We start from the raw sequence: 19,965 nt of genomic DNA, 5'->3' as shown, positions 1-19,965 counted from the left end.
AGCGAATCAAGTTACTTACAGGGGGATCACTGCATGGTACTTTCTTGGAAGGACCTGGAAACTCCATGTGAGGGCCCTGGCAAGTTGGGTTTGTCTTGTGGTTGTTCAAAACAAAATAAAACAAAACTACATTGTTACTCCCCACTCCCCTTTTTAAGGTGAGGTTGTCCATACACAGTATCCTTTATGTTTTCTGCCAAGTGACTCACTTGGACTGAATCAGAAGAAAGTGGGCCTAGGGCCATCTGCAGCTGCCCTGGACACCATGATCTGCTCATGACCCTGGAGGTGGGGGTCATGGAGCTCTGCAGACAGCAGAGAGGAGCGGAGAAATAGGGGGGAGAGCCAGGCCTGAAAGGGAAGTCCATACTCATAGTTTCCTGAGCATCTGGTGATCAGACAGGAGTCCCCTGTGGAACTGACGAGATTCCCCAAGAAACTCCAATATTCATTTCAGTTGAGACATCGTCTAGATTATTGCAAATTCTGAATTATGGGACCAGAATTGACAATGCCACACAGGCCTTTACAGGTAAATCTCTTAATCTGTGAGTCTAGCTTCAGAATTTTGAGTCCATTATTTTCCGATTTTGAGCCCCTCTTTCTTCACGTAGAAGTAAAGACTCTTGCAGTCCCTACAATTTAGACATTTTATCCTTTATTTACTGGGAAGGGAAGGGATATGGACACAAAGGGAACTTCATTTGCCAGGAAATGTTGTTTTCACTAAATCTTTGAATTTCTCCCCTGAAAGTTTTCATTTAAAATTCAGTGATCCCTGTGTGTTCTTTTAATTTTTTTGATCTGCAGCCCTTTTCCTGATTATGAGTTTGCCTAGCCATGCCTGAATTCAGTTTTCTTTTCCCTGCGGCCTGTTTGGGTGTCCCGGAGGTGACATTTCTGCAGAACTCTTGGTGGGAGCCAAAGGCAGTGGTCCGATGGGGAGGGAGTCTAGGCTTGAGGAGGCGCTGGGGGATAGGATGACTCTCGGGTTGGCCACAGGGCGAGGTGTTAGGCTTGGCAACAGCGGACCAGGCACCAGCCCAGGGGCCCAGAGGAGTAGTCGTGGTGGCGGCGGCAATAGGGTAGGGGTGGGGGGCAGTTCAAACGAGCAAGGGGCTGTGACCGCGCGCTGTGAGGAGCAGCGGAACAGGTTCCACTCCCCTCACGTATCAAAGCGCTTTGTGCAATCCAGTTAGCGCTCATCACATCACCCGGTACCTGCTTTTCACCCATTTACTGTGCATTTAAGGAGTTGGGCAATGCTGGTTGCCGATTCGGAGGACTCGGTTTTTCTGGGTTTTCTCCCAAAGGCGAAGTAGCAGTAATGGGGTGGGGAGGGCGTGTGCGTGTGCGACCGAAGTTGGCCGGCAGTGTGGCCCTCACCCCGCGGTCCCCGGCCGGCCCCCGCCCCCTTCCTGCCCTCTCCCCGCCCCCGGGCCCGGCCGCGCTCGGCCGGTGATGTCAACCCGAGGAGGAGCCGCCCGCCCGCCCGCGGCCCGCCCGGGCTAATTAGCATGTAGCGGCGCCGGGGCCGCCTCCGCCTCCGCCGCGCCCGCCCGGCCCCGGCCGCCCTCCCGCGGCTCCCCACAACTTTTGAGGCGGGGACTGCGCTCGCAGCCTCACTTCGCTCACTTCCCCGGCCCTGCGCGGCGCCCGCCGCCCGCTTCCCTCGCACCCGCGGCCGCCCCGCGCCCGCCCCGCGCGCCGGGCATGTGAGCGCGGGCGGGCGCCGCCACCATGGCCTCGCCGCCGCTGCCGCTGCCGCTGCCGCCGCCGCCGCTGCTGGTGCTGCTGCTGCTGCTGCTGCCGCCGCCGCCGGCCGCCCCCGGGACGTGGGGGCAGCCGCCCTCCCCGGCCCGCCGCGCGCCGAGCGGGGCGCCCCGCGCAGGAGCCGGGCTGGCGCGGCCGCCGGAGCCCGAGCCCGGCCCCGAGCGCGAGCCGACGCCGCCCACGCCGCCCCAGGAGCGCCGCGGGCCCGCGCCCCCCGACCCCAGCCGCACGGCCCTCGCGCCGGCCGCCGCCACACGCCGGGGAGCCTCGCACCGGGCCCCCCACGGCGGGAGCGCGGGTGAGTGAGAGCCGCGGCCGGGCGCCGGGGAGCCTCGGGCTGGGGGCGTGGGCGCGCTTCGGGGCCGCATCCCCCGCCCTAGGCCCCTCCGCGCGCTCGGTCCCGGCCGGGGGCCCCAATTACCTGGGCCGCGGGGGACCCCGGGGGTGGGCCGCGAGGGAGGGCGGCGAGCGGGGAGAGTGGCTTTCCTGGACTCCATCGCTGGTGGCGGGACCGGGGTGTGTGTGACCGTCCTTCCCCCGCCCCCCCTTGGAAGAAAACTTGTCTTCCGTGGTGTACCCTGGACCTCTTCCCCGACACCTCCCTTTAACAAAAAGAAAAGAACCACCGCCCCGCAAACCTTCCAAAAGAGCTTCTCCCACCTCTGAGGTGGGAACATCTTCCCGGCAATTCCCCCAATTCCAGTCTTTTCCTATTGATACAGAAATGGCCTCTCCAAGTGCAGAACCTAACTTTCAAATATAAATAACTGATATTTAAGGGTTCTAGCCTTGAGGATGTTGTAAAGGACAAAGGGTGTATAGTTGGAAACACAACAGTCTACTGGTTCACTCTACAAGCAGAGGAGGGACCGGGAGGGGAGGAGGGGGGAACAGTGTGAAGGTGGGGAGTTGCAAGGGCAAACCCCTGCAAGGCCAACGCTGACAGGGCTGTCCCTGAGTCCCCCGCCCCGCCCCCACCCTTACCCACCTTACCCACTTTCCCAGTGGGCTGCTGGTGTTCCATACATAGCCCCTGCCTGTCCTGCTCAGAAAGGGACCTGCCCACTCTGCTCTGGACTTTTATCCAGTTCTTCCTTTAGATCTGGAAGAAATGCCAAGGACCTAGTGGAATTCCAACCATGATACCCTTGTGACCTTGAGAGTCACGTCTTTTGATCTCAGTGTCTCCATCTGTGAAATGGAAGTAATCATCCCTGTTATCTCCTGGCCTTCTAGTGATGGTGTGACAAAATGAAAGTAAAAATAAATGAAAGCTCTTTGACTAGTCAGCAGTGTGGTGGTGTTAGCCACTGCCTTCCTGTGAGTGACACAAGGCGTGCGCTCTCACTCAGGGTTACCCTGGAAAAAGCAAGGTTGCTTGCAACACTAGACACTAATTTGAAGTTCACATGTAGAGTGGGAAGATTTCATCTAATTGGCACTTTACTTAAGTTTCTCATATCACACACACTATCTGACATAGGAATTCGCTTGCTTCACTGAACCTAGGGGTGCTTCCCCTAAATAAGAAAAACGTTTTTAAAAACATACACCTCCCAGTAAAAACTCAACTCCATGTTCAAGAGTACCCTCATCGCTGCAGAATGCCTTGTCCTTGTGAATTTCTAAGGCACTGGCACGAGACTGAGAAACTGAATAACAGTAAGGGAAGAGAGGGGAGAGAACAGCTTTAAAAGACCTATCAGAGACATACCCACTGTGACTCTCGCTTCAGATAACTTATACATTGTCTTAAGTTCCACGAGAAGGAATCAAGAACATAAAAGAGAACATTCCCTGACTCTCTCGCACTAGAAAAGTAACTAAGGAACACCGTGTAGTATTTTGTGAGTTTTCTAAATGGAAAGTGGGTGCAGGGGATTGAGGCCATTTCAGAGGAGACACCCAGGAGCTGAAGGCAGGCTTCTCTGTCTGGGGGTCAGGCATTGTTAGCTGTGGGACCCCAGTCTTGTTAGGGGTGGCTGGGAAGGGATGCTGACTTGCAGGGACATGACTGGCTAAGGCTGGCACATGTGTCTCTTTCCTTCTCATGGCCGGGACCCCCTCCACATCACAGAGAGCTGGGCATTCCACAGGGAGAGGGGCAGTGGAAGGAATTGGCTTAGGGGTCTGAGCAGGTGAGAAATGGGGCTGATCTCCTTTGCTAGTCGGGACATTTCCCCTCTTCCCCCCCAAGTGACCCACACTTCTTCATAGATATGGCAGGTAACACTGCTAGTCCTACCTAGTTCTGCATCCTTCCCAGTTTGATGCATTTGGGGAGCAGAGAGCATTGGAGGCTTCAGCTGCATGAGGCTCTGGGAGAATGCACGTGGGAGTGCCCAGAGCAGGTAGCAGGAGCCAGAGCAGTCCAAAACTTCTTTTACCGAAGAAGGTCTCTCCTGGCATCCCCACAAAGCCCACCCAAGATGCACCTGCTCTTAGGTGAGCTAAAGCTGGACCTCAGGTGGGATGTTAGAAAGGTGAGATTAAGAGAGGAGATTGATTACCTGTTGAAAACCACTAGACACTAGTAACCCGGCTGAGGATGCAAGCATGTCCTGTGCTCGTTTGTTTTCTGGTGGTGGCTCAAGCAATGTCAGAGGGAAAAGGAAACAACGAACAAGAAATCTAGCAATAAGTGACTTCAGTGAGCCCGAGATTCCTAATAACCCCCCAGGATTTTCTTCGGACCCTTTTTGACTGGCCACCATGTATCACAAAGTACAATCCATTAGTTTCCAAGGCAGCAAAGTCTCGACACTGAAGGAGCCTCCAGAGGCCCTCTGGGTCACACTGCGGATTCTGGCCTCTCAGCACCCCTGACAGATGGCCATCCAGGCCCTGCAGTAACATCTTTGTGTTTGGGGAGGTGCTCACTCCTGCTGGTAATAAGCCCCAAGTCTTACAAATGATCTGCTTCCTTTGATTGTCAAGGGAAACTGCCTGCAGCCCCTTCTGCTGTGGAGATACTGGTGGTCAGTGCCTGGCACTCATGGCTTGGGCTTCTGGATACACAGGCGTCCACAGCAGTGGCCAGAGATGTCCTTTTCTTCTTTGGGGGCCATTTCTAGTCCTTTCCCTCTTGGCAGAGTTCGGGAGTCTCACTGCTGAGTAACCTTGCTTGTGTTCCATCTGTGGGTTGTCTGCCAGCATTAGGCCGCAAGTCTCCCATCTGTGTATCCACCTATCATCCCGCTGGCCATTTAGATTGAGTTCTTTGCTGGTGTTTGAGCTGGCGGAGACAGAGAAGATGCTAAGTCCTAGAGGTTTTCTTTTTCTTGGTGTGTGTATTAACAGCTTAGGGCTTCTGAGCCACAGTTCTGAGCACCTAAATGTATATGCCTTGATTTTTGTGTTCCATGGGCCATGCTTTAATTGTGAGATCTGCAGATGAAAGGGGGAAGAAAAAGGCTTAAGCCCTAATGAAAATCAATGCAGAAGGAAAGAACTTTCCCACCCAAAGGGGAAATGACGCTGAGTAGCTGAGTAGCCAGCCCAAGGAATAATAATCGTAGAAAAATGCAGCTCCCTGGAGTAAAGGAAGCACTGTGAACCCAGCCCCTTCTGGACGGCTTCATCACTGTCCCCTGAAGTGCTGTAACTTTTCAGACCAGCTAGCTTTGGCTGCTGGGAGAACCGCCGGGCAGTGCAGTGAAGACACAGGCTGGGCAGGAGGCCGCCCCGTAGGGAAGAGAGAGTGGTTACCTCTCCCCTGGCCGGGGCTGGGAGTGGTGGTGGTAGGGATTCCTGAGGAGCCCACTTGCTTTGACCTTGACTGCTGCAAATAGAAGGTGTGGGGAAAGGGATTCTCTGTGGCGTGTGTGTGTTTAAAAGCCACATCCTTTTAACCTTGCAAGAACCCTTTTATTGCTTCCCTCTATGGACGTACAAATGCTGAACTAGTGTGTTCTGCCCAAGACCTGACCGGTGTGGGGAGAGGCGGAACCAAAGATGTTCGGTGCCCAGCTGGGCGGTGGCTGCACACCTGGTCCTGGGAGGCTGGGGAAGGAGTCTGTGCCCTCCCGTGGCCCCCTGTGACCCCCAGCAGCCCTGCCCAGCTGGCTGGAAGCAGTGCTCTTGGAGTTGACGTGTTGGCATCTCAGAGACTCTCACAAAGCAAGCAAAGAACAGATGGCGGCTGTGGTTTTGGTAGCCACTTATTGCCTTCTTCCGTGGCTTCCCTCTGCCCGCCCCGCTTTTGTGTGAGCAAGAAGTACCAGGAAAGGAGATCAGTTTGGGTCTGTCTTTGGACTTGAAGACTTCGAGCTCCTATGTGGTCTGGTTGCCGTTTTCCCATTTAACCCCCAAAACAATCCTGTGAGGGATGGCACTGCTCCTTTACAGCTGTGGGAACTTAATCCCGGTGAGCTTGGATCACACGGTAGATGGAGGAGCCAAAATTCAGGCTGATTTGACCAGATTCACTTGTTGTTTCTACGGTGGCGTGCAGCCCCAGTTTTCTCAGCAGCCCGATGGTTCTGGATCCCTAAGACCAGTGCAGTGTTCTTCATCCTCTCTTCCTCTGTCCCTCACTCTTGCCTTTTTTGGGGGGTCAGGGATGAGAGGCAGGATGTGGATATGGCAGTGGTGATGGGGACGACCTACTGAGTAGAGATCCAAATAAAACATTTTTTTTGGAAATTGCTCAACACAAGAGCCCAAGTCTGTATTTATGTATAAAAATGTCATTTTATATACACATTGCAAATTATGCTTCATCTATATGCCAGTCCATACATTATTGATACCAGAGGTAGCTCCGTTAATTATCGACTGAACTTAAATGAGTTGACGACATTCTTAATGGGCTCTCTGCTGGGACCGGGGCTGGTGTTTTGAGGCAGTTGTTATGAACACGCCTTCAGTAGGAGGAGAGGTTGGATGGTACCCCATTCTGATGCTGCACCCTTGTTTTCTTTCTAACGTCTGTGCGTGCCCTCTTCTACACACTCCCTATTCATCTGGTACAGACAGAACAAAGATGTTTCTATCCTGGCGTTTCCCTCTTCCTTTGTTGGAGTGTGGTAGATGTGTCAGTCTGTGTCAGTTTAGCTAATTTGTAGACCAGAAAACACAGACAAGAGCCCTTTCTACATCTGAGGAACTCTGCTAGGTGACGTGGAGACTGCCGAGCCAGTCGATGGTGCCCCTCAACACTGTCACCAGGGGAATAGTGGTGTGTTAGTGATCCCAAACTGAAGAAATGTCACAGGCATGTTATGCCGACCCAAAGAATGGCGTGCAGAGGTCCAGAGGTCCAGAGGCTGCTGGGGGCCCATAGTCCAGGCAGGACGAAGGTGTGGACTGGGCTATGAATAGCACAGAGGGGGTAGGGTTTTGGCATCAGCAAAATCCCAAATACTGAAAAGCTTAAGACTTTTCAGATGGAGGTGATCAATAGCCAGAAGTCCGGGGAAGAGTCCTTGGGAGACCTGCTACAGTCCAGAGTCACTGGAGTGAAGACCAGACTGGAAAGGAGGATTCGGGCCGATGGTGGAGGGCTCAAGAGACCTGCCTGAGGCACTTGTGTTTGTCATATCTGCACTGAGGGGACCCTGAGAGCCCTTGAGGAAGGAGCAGTATCGTGTGCTTGGTCAGCATTCTTTTGTACTTGACTCTGGGGCTCGTGGATGAACCACATGTGGGTCTGCCCTTCCTACAGTCCAGGACTTAGTTCAGAAATCTGGGAATGCTGGCAAGCGTTGTATCAATTTGTTGGGAGGCAAACACTGAAAGCAAGGCATGGGCTAGAATGGGAGCAGTGGCAATTGAGAGGGAGCTTTGCAAGGGCCATTTAAAAGAGGAAGATGGGGGGCGCCTGGGTGGCTCAGTTGGTTAAGCGTCCGACTTCAGCTCAGGTCATGATCTCACGGTTTGTGGGTTTGAGCCCCGCGTCGGGCTCTGTGCTGACAGCTCAGAGCCTGGAGTCTGTTTGAGATTCTGTGTCTCCCTCTCCCTCTGACACTCCCCTGCTCATGCTGCCTTTCTCTCTCTCTCAGAAAAAAATAAAAACATTTAAAAAATTTTTTTTAAATAAAAGAGGAAGATGGGAGGGCCTGGGGACTGCCTGGCCATGGGGAATGATGAGGACAATGGAGAAGAGCTGGCTGGTCCTGCAAGAGGCTGCCCCTGTTGGGGGTGATGTCTCTATGAAGCCTGTAGCCTGTCCCAGCGGGAGAATTGTACGGACAGTCACGGACATGGAACTGAACTAGGGGGAAGCCAGGGCCAGAGTCAGCCTGGAGGGGTGAACTTCAACAGCAGCTGCAGCCACTGGAGAAGAGGAGGCGGGCTCTGACCCAGTGGGTCGAGAACATCCAGTGTAGATGGAAGCAGCGCCGGCCGAGTAGCCAGCCTATCCTGAAGGTGCAGCTGAGAGCAGGGCAGTCTAGAAGCCGGCTGTGTGTGGGCGGAGGATTTGAACGTAGTGCACGGTTTATGGGTAGAATGTGACCGTCTGAAGGTACAGGTGGGTTGACATGAACCTGCCTGAACTTGCTTTCTCATCCAGGTATTATCCAGGTTAAAGGGAAAAGGGAACCAGGGAGAATAAGGCCCGAGGAAAGACCACTGGATTGATTGCGAGAAGTTCAGGGGAGCCTTTAAGAACACAGGAAGAGTTTGCTTTCCCTAAGGGAGACAGCAGATGCCCACCACCCCGGGATGAAGTTTAACAGGCACGAGAATTCTCAATTCCCACCCCACTCTGCCATCAGGAATTGGCAACATGATCCACTTGTTACTTGAATGAGAAACTTAGAAGCACTCAACATCCAGCTCCTTCTCTCACCCTCTGCATCTTTGTTTTGGGGGGAAAGGGGGACCCTTGATTTCGGTTTTCGATGAGTAAATTAGGGGTCTGCGCTTACTGTCTCCACTGTTGTGTTTTGCTCTCCCTGCCTCCACTCATGCTCTCCCTCTGATCCGTGTTCACAGAGCCCAGAGCGATCTTCTTAAATGTAATTCAGGTCACCTTACTCTCAGGCTGAAAACCCTCCAAGGGCTTTGCATTGTACTTAGAATAAAACACAGTAAAATAAAAATCCAGAGTCTCTGCTAGAATACCAGGACCTGACCAGGTGCCTCTCTGGCTTCTTCTTTCTCTGACTCTGTTCTAACCACACCAGACAGTTGTGTGCATGCGCCAGGCTCCTTCCTACCCCGGAGATGAGGCACACGGTGTCCCCTGCCTATAGCAGAACAGCTCTCCAGGTAGAGGAAGGGAACAACCAGTGCAAAGGCCCGAAGGCCAGAACAAGCTTGTGTGTTTCAGGACTGGAAAGAAGGCAAGCCATGGTGGCCAGATGGTGTGGGGCCATGAGAACCACAGAGGAAAGGTCAGATTTTCTGATAGGCACCACGAGGGGTTTAGCAGAGGAATGATGTGAAGAGTAGACTAGGAAGGCAAGACAGGAAGTGAAGGTGAGAAGCCAGGGCTAGTTCGGTGCCTGACACATGGTAAGCACGCATAGTATTTGTTGAATAAATGATTCCTAAAAGGGAAAGTAGGCCCAAACACAAACGCTGGAGGTAGAAAGAAGGATGCATGCTTGCAGTCATCTCTCTCTGACTGAGCAGCCGTTATGTTCTTGCATCATCAAAAATGGGCTGGGGACTACCTTCCTCATACTTGACCTCCCAAAGTGTTAGGACAGTGCACTGGACCGTCTTCTCCAGGTGAGGGAGAGGTAGAGGGGCAGAGGGGCTGTCACTGGAGCAGAGTGGCCTGTGTCCCTGCCGTGGTGCAGTGCGGGGTGCCTGGGCTGGGGTGCTGCTGTACTAGGGGGATCTCTGAAGTCAAGGGTTTAGACATATGTCTCTGATGTGTTTGTCTTTTGCTCGCATTCCTGCTTCCCTTGCTGCATTCCTGCCCAGGAGTTGCCAAAGGGCAAGGATGCATCTCCCTGACACTTGCTTCCTCTGGAAGCCTGCCTTGCCATCAGTCAACAGTGAGGCCACAAGGTGACATTTCTGAGCTACGGTCAGGATGAAGTACAAGAATTATGGTGTTTCCAAGATGCACGGTCATCTTTGCCTTTTAAAAATCATAACATTTAGGGGCGCCTGGGTGGCTTAGTCGGTTAAGCGTCCGACTTTCGCTTGGGTCATGATCTCGCGGTTCGTGGGTTCGAGCCCCGCGTCAGGCTCTGTGCTGGCTGCCGGCTCGGAGCCTGGAGCCTGTTTCAGAGTCTGTGACTCCCTCTCTCTCTGACCCTCCCCTGCTCATGCTGTCTCTCTCCTAGAAATAAGTAAAACATTAAAAAAAATTTAAAAAAATAAATAAATAAAAATCATAACGTTTATTTTTTTCTGATTATGTAAGTTTTATATATTTATCATATACATATAGAAAAGTGAAAGCACCAAATAAAATATCACCTATATTCCAACTACCAGAAATATATTAAAACATTAGAAATTGTTATATTTCTCATTTATAAGGAATATAAAATTATATACATATTTTAAAAAGTGTTTTAGTGTTTTGTTTTGTTTTTTTTGAGAGAGAGAGAGAGAGGGAGAGAGAGGAACAGAGAGACAGGGAGACACAGAATCTTAAGCAGGCTCCAGGCTCTGAGCTGTCAGCACAGAGGCTGATGAGGGGCTTGAACTCACGAGCTGGGAGATTATGACCTGAGCTAAAGTTAGCTCAGCTAACTGAGCCACCCAGATGCCCCTAAATCTATATATTTTTAAAATAGGATACACAGGGTTGTCTGGCTGGCTCAGTCGATAGAGCATGCAACTCCTGATTTTGAGTTTGTGAGTTTGAGCCACACATTGGGGCTTACTTTAAGAAAATAGGACACACATACACACATATGGTTCATGTGTATTTCCATATGATATCCAAAATGGATACTGTTCCACTATATTATAACTTTTTTTTAGCTATGTCTTTATTGGATATATAACTGTTTCCAGTTTTTCACTATCATAAATCATGCTGTAATGATGGTCTTTGCGGATCAGTTTTTATATTTGTCTCTGATTATTTGCTTAGTGTTAATTCCTGGATGTAGATTTTAAGATACCTGACAATACTACCAGATGATATCAAATTATTTCAACAGCATATGTGACTGTGTAGATCTCACCACACTCTGTGTATTACCAGGGGTTTTGATTAAAACATGGTATCTTTTTCCTGCCTTTCTTTTTCACCCAGATACCTTCTGATAGTGATGGTGTGTGTGTGTGTGTGTGTGTGTGTGTGTGTTAGGTGTGGTCAATCACAGCATCTCTCTACTAACCCTATTTCCGGAAGCTGCTGGGGCTCCACCTTATCCTCTGGTCTGAAGCAAGTTGAAGAGAGGATGTTTCAGTGGGTGACTGATTCTGCAGGGTGTCTGATAGGAAGTGTGGTGGACGCTGCTGGTGGAGGTGGGTTCCTCTAGAGCAGGTAGCACGCTCTCCACCGTGCCGTGTCAGCGTGGCTACATCTGGGCAGGGAGGCATCCTAGTCAAGTGCTGTGGGCACAGCGGCCAGGCCGAAGGACAACACAAGTATTTTAGAAGGGCCTGGAACACAAAATTTGGGGTGGGGCAAGGGAATGCCACAGGGACCTTGTAAATGAGAGCCATTGCATAGACAATCTTGATCCTTTAAATTGTGGCATACTGGGCAAAATTAGATTTCAGTTTGGGGTCTATAAGAACATTTTGAGAATTCTCTTTATGCTCAGAGAATCCTAGACTGTCCAGGTTTGAAGGGACCTTTAAAAAGCTGTCTTTATTATCAAATGGTAGACTTGTTTCCAAAGAAAGTAGGGAAAGGGGCTCTCACTCTTTTTTGTCATCTACCCTGGTTGATTTCCAGCCAGAGTCAGTAAATTTCACTTTGCTCTCAGAAACTTTTTTGTTGTTGTTCAGGATGTGATGTAAGATTCGAGGTCACCTTAGATTGGGAGATATGTGACAAATCCAGACACTTCTGAGTGATATGATTGGCTGCATTTCACAGACATAGTTACTCCTGAAAAGGTTCTGGAAACCAGTGAAGCAGTTAAACAGCCATGATAGCGACAGCGATAGTTGGGGCTGGAAATGATGCTCCAGCAGTGTGAAGTGGCCAGAGGTGGAAGCTGGTCCAGAAGGGTCAGGGTCAAGTTTTGGCTCTGCCACTTAGACACCGGGTAGCTTTGGGCATATTGCTTCCTTCTCTGGGCCTCCATTTCTTTATCTGTGAGATGACAGGTTGGCCATCTGATACCAAACGCTTCATTCCTGAGGGTCCCAGCTTTATCCCGTGAATACCTCCTGACTTCCCTGATGTTGGCCTGAAGTGTGAGGAGACCCTACACCTGGCGTTTTAGCTTGGGGCCCAGAAACTGTGGAGCCTGTGTGAGGGACAAGGAAGGTCCTTCACGGTGGAGCTTCATGTACCCCTGTGAGCCTGTTAGACCTCTAGCTCCTTGCGAGGAGGCACCGGGCATATTTGTCTTTGGCCTTGGCCCAGGGAGCATCTGTCGACTTGTGACCGTCCGCTGCCCAGGTTGCATTTCAGCAGCACCGGCACCACCATGTGGCTGGGGACTCCTGTCATAAGATGTCTTAAGGAGCTGGAAAGGCCATCTCTAAAGTCCACAGAGACTTAGAAACGGACACATTCCTTTTGCTTTATACCTTGGTTCTGGGACACTTGAGCTTCACATGTTAACCTGGCTTTCCTGTCATGTAGGAATGTTTGAGGAATGCTAACAGGTCAGGTGGTATGGCAGGCAGGCTCTGTGCTCCCAGTTATGTGGTTGTGGAGGGCTGAGGGGAGGCTCTGACCTCATTGGAGACCCTGAATAACAGCAGCCTCCATGTGTCTTCTGGGAAGGAGCTAAGCTACAGGAAACAAAGAGATGGATATGGTAAGTTTGACAGACTTCTGCTCAATGTCTTTGATAAGTTGGGAGAAGAAGTCCAGGGAGGAAGGCTGGTGACAAGAAGAAGGTGGAGGCCAAGGTCAAGCTGTCTAGCTGACCCTCTGCCGTGCTGGGCCATGTGCATTGAGACAGTCATTTTGGAGGATGGAATAGTGAAAACACAGGAGAGAGACACCTGCTTGGAATCTGGTAGGATGTTGTTCTTTGGGCAAGGTCACGACTGGTGATTATCGTGAGTTAGGCTAGCATTGATTTTCCTTCCCTGGGCAGTAGGGGGAGATGGAAACAGCTTCAACTTGGGGATGAATTTACCTCCCGAGCCTCTGGGGCCCAGGACTTCCATTGTGGCATGCAGTGAGGCTTTCTCTGGAGTCATCTGTTGCCAGGATGTGTATAAGAGCCCTTCTGGTTTTGCAGTCACAGACCTGGGGAGGTCCTGGCTTGGGTGTCAGACAGCCTCTGTTAAACTCCCAACAGTACCACTTGCAAGCTGTGGGACCTTGGTAGGTTACTCAGTCTCTCTGTGCCTTCAGTTTGTCAGATGGGCTATTAATGGGCCCTACTCAGGGAATTTAGTGTCATATAGCCTCTGTAAAACAGGTTGCTTGTTGCTGGGCAGCAGCTGTAAATACTGGCCATGATGATGCTCCTGAAACCATTGCCTGTTCATACTGACCTTTGTATTGATGACAACACCCTTTTCACCTCCAGGTTCATGGGATGGGGGACAAGTTCTGAATGCAAAGGGTCAAGTCCACCTTCCAAGGACTCCTTATTTGCTACTTGGTCCCCCTCCCCTCCCCCGGGCCCTGCCAACCTTACTTCTTGGTATTCCTAGTACTTTCTCTCCATCCTTAGCTTCAAATGCAGGGAGGAAAGAGCACAATTTGAAGATCTGAAGTCAGAACAACTAAGTGCCACTGATACAAAGGGGGTCACCTATCTCCATCCCCTGCATCAGTCACTAAATTGGACTGAGAATTTTTGTGTGTTTCCAGAATAATCCAAATCTATTATCAAGGGATGAACATGTGTTCTTATTCAGTAAACTCAAGAATATTGCTCAGTAATCGTGGGGGAGGAGAGGGTGGGAAATAGCGGGGGAGAGGAAGGGAGGCAAACCATGAGAGATTCTTGAATGCTGAGAACAAACTGAGGACTGATGGGTATGGGGGAAGGGGAAGGGAGGTGATGGGCATGGAGGAGGGCACTTGTGGGGATGAGCACTGGGTGTTATATGGAAACCAACTTGACAATAAACTATTAAAAAAAAAAAAGAATATTCCTCAGGCTCTGTTGAAGAGTATAGAGAATTTTAGGAAACAGTCTGAGGAGTAACAGTGTTGTTGGATTAAGTATAATCTCAATGGGGTCTCTTCAAAGAGGGCCATATTCATTGGTAAGTGAATTCCTGTGGTTGGTTAGGAATTATTCAGAGTATAGCCGTGCCTTGTGGTAACTGAGCGCTGCTGTCTATAGCCACGGGCAGAGTTTGGGCAGAGAAATGCCAGTGGTAGCTCAAGAGCTGTGACAGGTCTTAACCCCTTTGCTTCCTAGCTGTGTGGCGTGGGGCAGCGGCCTAATGTCCCTGGCTCTTACTTTCCCTGTGTTAGAAACGGGGCTAATGATCTCTATCCTGCATCCTAGACAAGGCTTTTGAGGAGGAGCAAATATAATTATGACCGCAAAAGCACGTTTAAATGTAGACACAGTGAGTAATTTGAGTCAGAATACAATGAACTGACTGTGCCCTGGGCCAGGCATCCCGTGGCATCCCATCTCCCGGCCTGTGTCCATGTCTGTAAGATGGCAAGACACTACCAGTTCCTTCCACCTCACAGTGCTATTGTAGCGGTGAGATGAAAACTCATTCACATGGACAGGCTTTGTGAACACGCACATGCTGTGTATTTGGGAATGCATCTGGCATTGTTATTACTCTAAGTGAGGTGGGGCTTCACGGAGCAGGTAGATGCCGGAGGATGAGCAGAAAGTAGGAGAGGAGGTGGAGAGAGGGAGAGCATTCTAGGAAATCTCACTGGCCTGTTTTCAGTCCTCCATTTCTGTCCTCTCAGTTGCCTCTGGTCTTGGTGGCTAGCTTTCTCATCTCCTCTCCCTCCCACCCAGTAGGATGTTCTTCACAGGCCTGCCCTTGGCCTTCTACCTCCAACTCGGGTCAGTGAGTGTTTATTGAGTCCTCCCAGGAGCCATAGTCTCTCCTAAGGGACATAGAAATATGATTGAATACATTATAATTATACAACAAGTTAAAACAGCAGTCAAGAGGGAACAAGTTCTCTCTGGAGAAGGCTTCTTGGAAGTGGTGTTCCCTGAGCCAGTTGTGAGAAATGAGTCAGATTTTGCCAGAAGCCCAAGGGAAAGGGAGCAGGGCATTTAGGGAGGGAGGTCCACACAACAGAAGCATGGAGGGAAGACGTAGCGTGTCTTCACCTGTGTTCTCTGAGGAGGTGATTCCCACAACCACCTTTCTTCTCTTCAGATACCCATTTGGATGCCTTCAGCCTCCTGCCAAACATTTGCACAGTCGTCATGCTTCACTTTCAACACAGCAGATAATGGTTGTAAATGCAGACATGTCACCTCTTCTACCCCCTCCCACCTGAGAACCTTTCTTCCCTTTGCTTGTTCAGTCCCATTAATTTCTCAGTCACACATTCAGAACCTCCACCATCTTTGTCTTGTGGCTTTTTCTTACTCATGTGGGATCACCACCGACTCTTTCCTTTCTTACTCTCTTTTCTTCTTCTGAATCCTGTCCATACTCCTAATTCCTTTCACAGTGGGCAGCGTGGGCTGCCGAGATGTAACGTCCCTTTTCGGGTCCTGAAACTGCAGTTTGGATCCAGGTGTCATTGGGAGACACTGTGGAAGCCTGCCTGAGGAGCCCTGCCTGTGTCTTTCTGGCTTTCCCTTTCAGAGTATGTGCCATATCTCTGTAGCTCTCTGCCTTCATCTTGTGCTTTCCATTCTTATCCGTTGTTCTTTTTCTATTTCTGTATTGTTGTTATTGTTATTATTATTAGATGTTTTAGATTGGCCTTTGGAGTCAAACAGACCTGGGCTAGGGTCCCAGTGTATTATTTGCGGTGGATCCTTGAGCATCTATTTGATCTCTCTACACCTCAGTTTCCTTATCAAAAAAATGGAGATAATAATAGTTCCCACCTGCCAGGATTGTGGTGGGGATTAACTGGGACAGTCCATGTGAAATGCCTGGCGTGGTGCCTGCAGCGTGTATCTGGGCTGCTCATCGTCGTCATCATCATCATCATTGCCGTCATCATAATGAGCCTAGTCTGGCATTCTCCTCCCTAGCTTTACTCTCTCCTCCTCTCTCTGTAAATTTCTCCCTTTCTTTCTTCTCCCTCTATTTTATCTCTTTTCCTTAACTGGCTATAGCATACAACTGACTTTAAAAATATTGGTTATATTGAGGGGCGCCTGGGTGGCACAGTCAGTTAAGCATCCAATCTTGATTTGGGCTCAGGTCACGATCTCACGGTTGTGTGAGTTGGAGCCCTACATCGGGCCCTGTGCTGACAGCTTTAGCAGAGCCTGCTTGGGAATTCTCTCTCTCTCCTTTTCTCTCTGTGTCTACCCCACTCACACTTGTCTCTGTCTCTCTCAAACTTAAAAAAATCTAAAATCTATATATAAATATACTGCTTACGTTTGAATTGAATATCAAGTTTCCCAATCTTAATTATAAAGGCCTATGAATAAACCTTTAATTTATGTATTTAAATAAGTTTTATTTATGCACCCCCACGGGCTCCCAGTGGGCGCAGGGTAAGCACACCCCTTTCTGGGGCATGCGCTGACAGCGAGTCCTGCTCTGATCCCTTCCCTTCCCCCACCCACTGGGCCAGGAGGCCCTTTGTACTGCAGCATCGGTCCACTGGGCACATTTTCTAACACTGTAAGCGTTCCAGACAAATGCTGTTTCCAGGATGTCCTTAGGGTCTTGGGCCCCTTCACACAGGCCTACGGAACAAATTATGGCAGAACTCAACAAAAGTCAGGTGGCCACATCTCCTGTCGCTCGCCCTCCCCACCTCCCTCCCGCCTCCCCTCTTCCTCCTCGGAACCAGGATGTTTTTCCTTGCCTTTTTATTGTTTGGCCAAGCTGGCAGGCCTCCTTTGGTGGGGCTCTGCCACCGGGCTTCCTCTCTGGGTGTGAGCGAATGCTAGGGTGACCATACGGAGACAGGACTGCTTCCCTGACCCCGGAGCTGGCCCTCAGGGCCCCTTCTCAAAACTGCCTTTGCCACCTCTCAGCCCCTCAGTGGGGTGTTTATTTTTCAAAGAAAGAGAAGGGACAAAGAAAATGGAGGCACCAGATAGGTAAACGCCCCCAGGGACAAGATAGCCCCCGCCCCCCGCCCCCCGCCCCCCACCTCAGCGAGTCTTTGAGCCTTTTCTTTGAGCCTTTTCGTTTACTGATTTAATTGAATGGGAATCTATTGGCATGACCCTTGGGCTGTTTTACAAGCCCTCCCTCTTTTTCTAACCTATAGAATTATTTTTAAAGCAAGGAACTTGAGGTCACATCAGAGTCCTTCATCTTCCTCTCCTGCCTGGGTTAGGCTGACTCCTTCCTTAGCACCCTCAGGCCACCTCAGAGGCGATTCTGTTTTTGGAAGCCTGACCCCAGGCTCTGGGTGGGGGTGGAGCTCCTGGCCAGACTCCCCGCCCCACCCCACCCCAGGTCACGGGTCATGGCTGAGTCCCACAAGCCTGTCTTTCTCCCCAGAGGATGCTCAGCTAAACAAAAGCGGACTCTCACAAGGAGGAGAGGATAATATACCTTGTAAATTTTGTACTTTTCATTACTAGAGGCTGTTCATGGGGGACCTGTTTTTAAAAATCAGATCATTGGGTCTCAGGTCCAAATACTTCTTAATGTGTATGGTTTTTCTTAGGGCTGCTCCTTTCAGGGCAAGAACAAGGAAGGAAATGAAACTCCCCGAGAGCCCTGGACAGTCCAGATCGAGGGCCGCCTTTTGTTCACACAAACTCATTTGGCTCCCAAACGTCCTCCACCCAGAATCATTACATCCGCAGTAGTGTTTCAAAACACAGCTCAGAGCAGCCGCACTGAGTAGGCGGCTGCCCTCTGGTGAGGTCGCAGCCACCTTCCCTCCATGCCCCCAAGGTTCCTGCCTGCCCCCAAATATCCCTCCTGCTGGCCATCCGGCAGGAAATCCCTCTCGGGTGTTGGATTCCTGGGGTGGAGGCTGTGATCTGGAGAGAGGGCGCAACCCTAGAAGGGAAGATGAGATTCTTGTCCCAGCCCTGCACCTTCCAGACGCCCAGGACACTTTCTCCGCCTAGCTGGGCCGCTTCTCACACCCCCACGGCACTGGCATCGGCATTGCAGGAATTTATTTATACCATTCAGCCCTTTTGGAAGGGATGGATTCAGCCCTTCTTGAGGCAGAATCCACAGTGTCTTATGTGTGGTTGATGCTCCGTAAATATATTTTTTTACCCATTTTGAAGTGTACAAGTTATTGGCACTGAGTACATTCACAATGTTTTATTACCATTACCACCATGAATTTCCGGAACTGTTTCATTATCCCAAATAGGAACTCATTAGGTAATGGCTCCTCATTCCTCCCTCTCCCCAGCCTCTGCTAATCTCTATTCTACTTTCTGTCTCTATGACTTTACCTATTACAGGCACCTCATGTATGTGGAATCATATAATATTTGTTCTTTTGTGACTAGTTTATTTCACCTAGCGTGATGTCTTCAAGATTCACTCATGTAGCGTATGTCAGATTTCCTTCCTTTTTAAGGCCGAGTAACATTCTCTTGCATGTATATAGCACATTTTGCTTATCTATTCATCCATCAATGGACATTTAGGTTGCTTCAACCTTTTGGCTTAAAAAGGCTATTGTGAATAATACTGTTATCAACATGGGTGTACAAGTATCTATTTGATTCTCTGCTTTCAGTCCTTTTGTGTATGTACCTAGCAGTGGAATTGGGGGATAATATGGCAGTTCTATGTTCAAGCTTTTGAGGAGTGAGCAAACCGTTTCCTACAGTGGCTGTGCCATTTTATATTCCTATCAGCAAGGCACGAAAGTTCCAATTTCCAAGTTCTCACCAACACCTACTTTCCTTTCTTTGTCTTTTTTTCCCTTGATAATAGCTGTCCTAATGAGTATGAAAGTAAACATTCTTTTGAATTTATAAATGCCACCCTCTGGCTGTATTATGGGCTTGAAGCTGTTATTATCCCTCTTGGCCCCCAGTCTTGTCCAAGGGTCAGATTAGTTGGTTGCCTAAGGGCAAGGGTCACTTTCAGAGAGGGATGGGGGCACCAGGACAACCCAGGCAATTTCCCAACTTTGGCCAGAATGAATGATGTAAAGCACTGTGAATGCTAGTTAGCGAAGCAGGCTACACGCCATAATTAGTTTGGGAAGAGTTGGCTGAGTTCCTGTCTTCTCATTCCTCATTGGCTTCATCTGGGTGTGGTTCACTAGGAAAGACACCAGAAAGAGCAAGCTGGGCTCTGGTCTCCATCCTGCCACTTAGTTCTGGGTTAGTCTAAACAGGTGACCTTAGTACTGAGTCTTAGCCTTCTCTTCCTAAAATGGGGTAAGAATTCCCATTTTGCTTGCCACTCAGAATGTCAGGACCTAACAGGATAATTTAGCCCCCCTAAATTATCCAGTAAAAAAGTGCTTTGCAGGTTGTAAACCTGTGGGAGTTCTTAATTTGATCTCTGAGAATAGCGGGAAATTCCATTCTCCCTTAAAGTTCCTGTGGACAGTGTCCTGCTCTTCTTTCGGTTTACAGCCATCTACCATACCAAAAAGGGGATAAAAAGGGAGCTTTTTCATTTCAGTTCAATTCCTGTGTGAGGAATTGAATCTGAGGAAAATCTTTAAAAATGATAAAGAAATTCACTGTCATTGGTATGACAACCCATGCTGGCACATGCAGTCATGTGCATCCAGCTCTTCTGAGTGTTCCTCAAGTTGAGGGATCCCAGGAAAGCTCTGAGGGAGAGCCAGACACAGAGAATTCACAGCTGCAGGGGGCGGGGGAATCAGTGTCTTACTGTTCCAGAACCTTCTCTCATGAGCCTTAACGCCTAACAATCTGAGCTTCATCTTCTGTTTGCCATGTGACACTCTGGAAAGTCCCGGGGACTCTGGTTGACTATTCTCTGCCTTTCCACAGGCCTGGCCGAGGCCTCTCTGTGGTCACTCGGCACTCATCACCTTCCTGACTCCTACTTCTAATTCATCCTGTCCTTCCCTGCTCCCCT

The 19,965-nt window shown here is 50.1% G+C and overlaps 1 protein-coding gene across 1 annotated transcript in view; it reads left to right on the top strand.

Moving 5' to 3' along the window:
- Nucleotides 1–1,779: 1,779 nt before the first annotated feature.
- Nucleotides 1,780–19,965, top strand: part of HEG1 (heart development protein with EGF like domains 1) — a gene marked incomplete at its 5' end in the record, with an annotated part of 83,187 nt that continues 65,001 nt past the window's right edge. The window contains one exon of the mRNA XM_039253035.1: nt 1,780–2,071. Within this exon, the coding sequence (XP_039108966.1) occupies nt 1,780–2,071 (292 nt within the window). The remainder of the gene's footprint in view (nt 2,072–19,965) is intronic.

Source organism: Hyaena hyaena, unplaced genomic scaffold, assembly GCF_003009895.1.
Source record: "Hyaena hyaena isolate Hyena2069 unplaced genomic scaffold, ASM300989v1 scaffold_434, whole genome shotgun sequence".
In the NCBI taxonomy this organism is placed as follows: Eukaryota; Metazoa; Chordata; class Mammalia; order Carnivora; family Hyaenidae; genus Hyaena; species Hyaena hyaena.
Note: the sequence above shows the minus strand (reverse complement) of the source record. Positions and strands in the feature narration are given on the sequence as shown.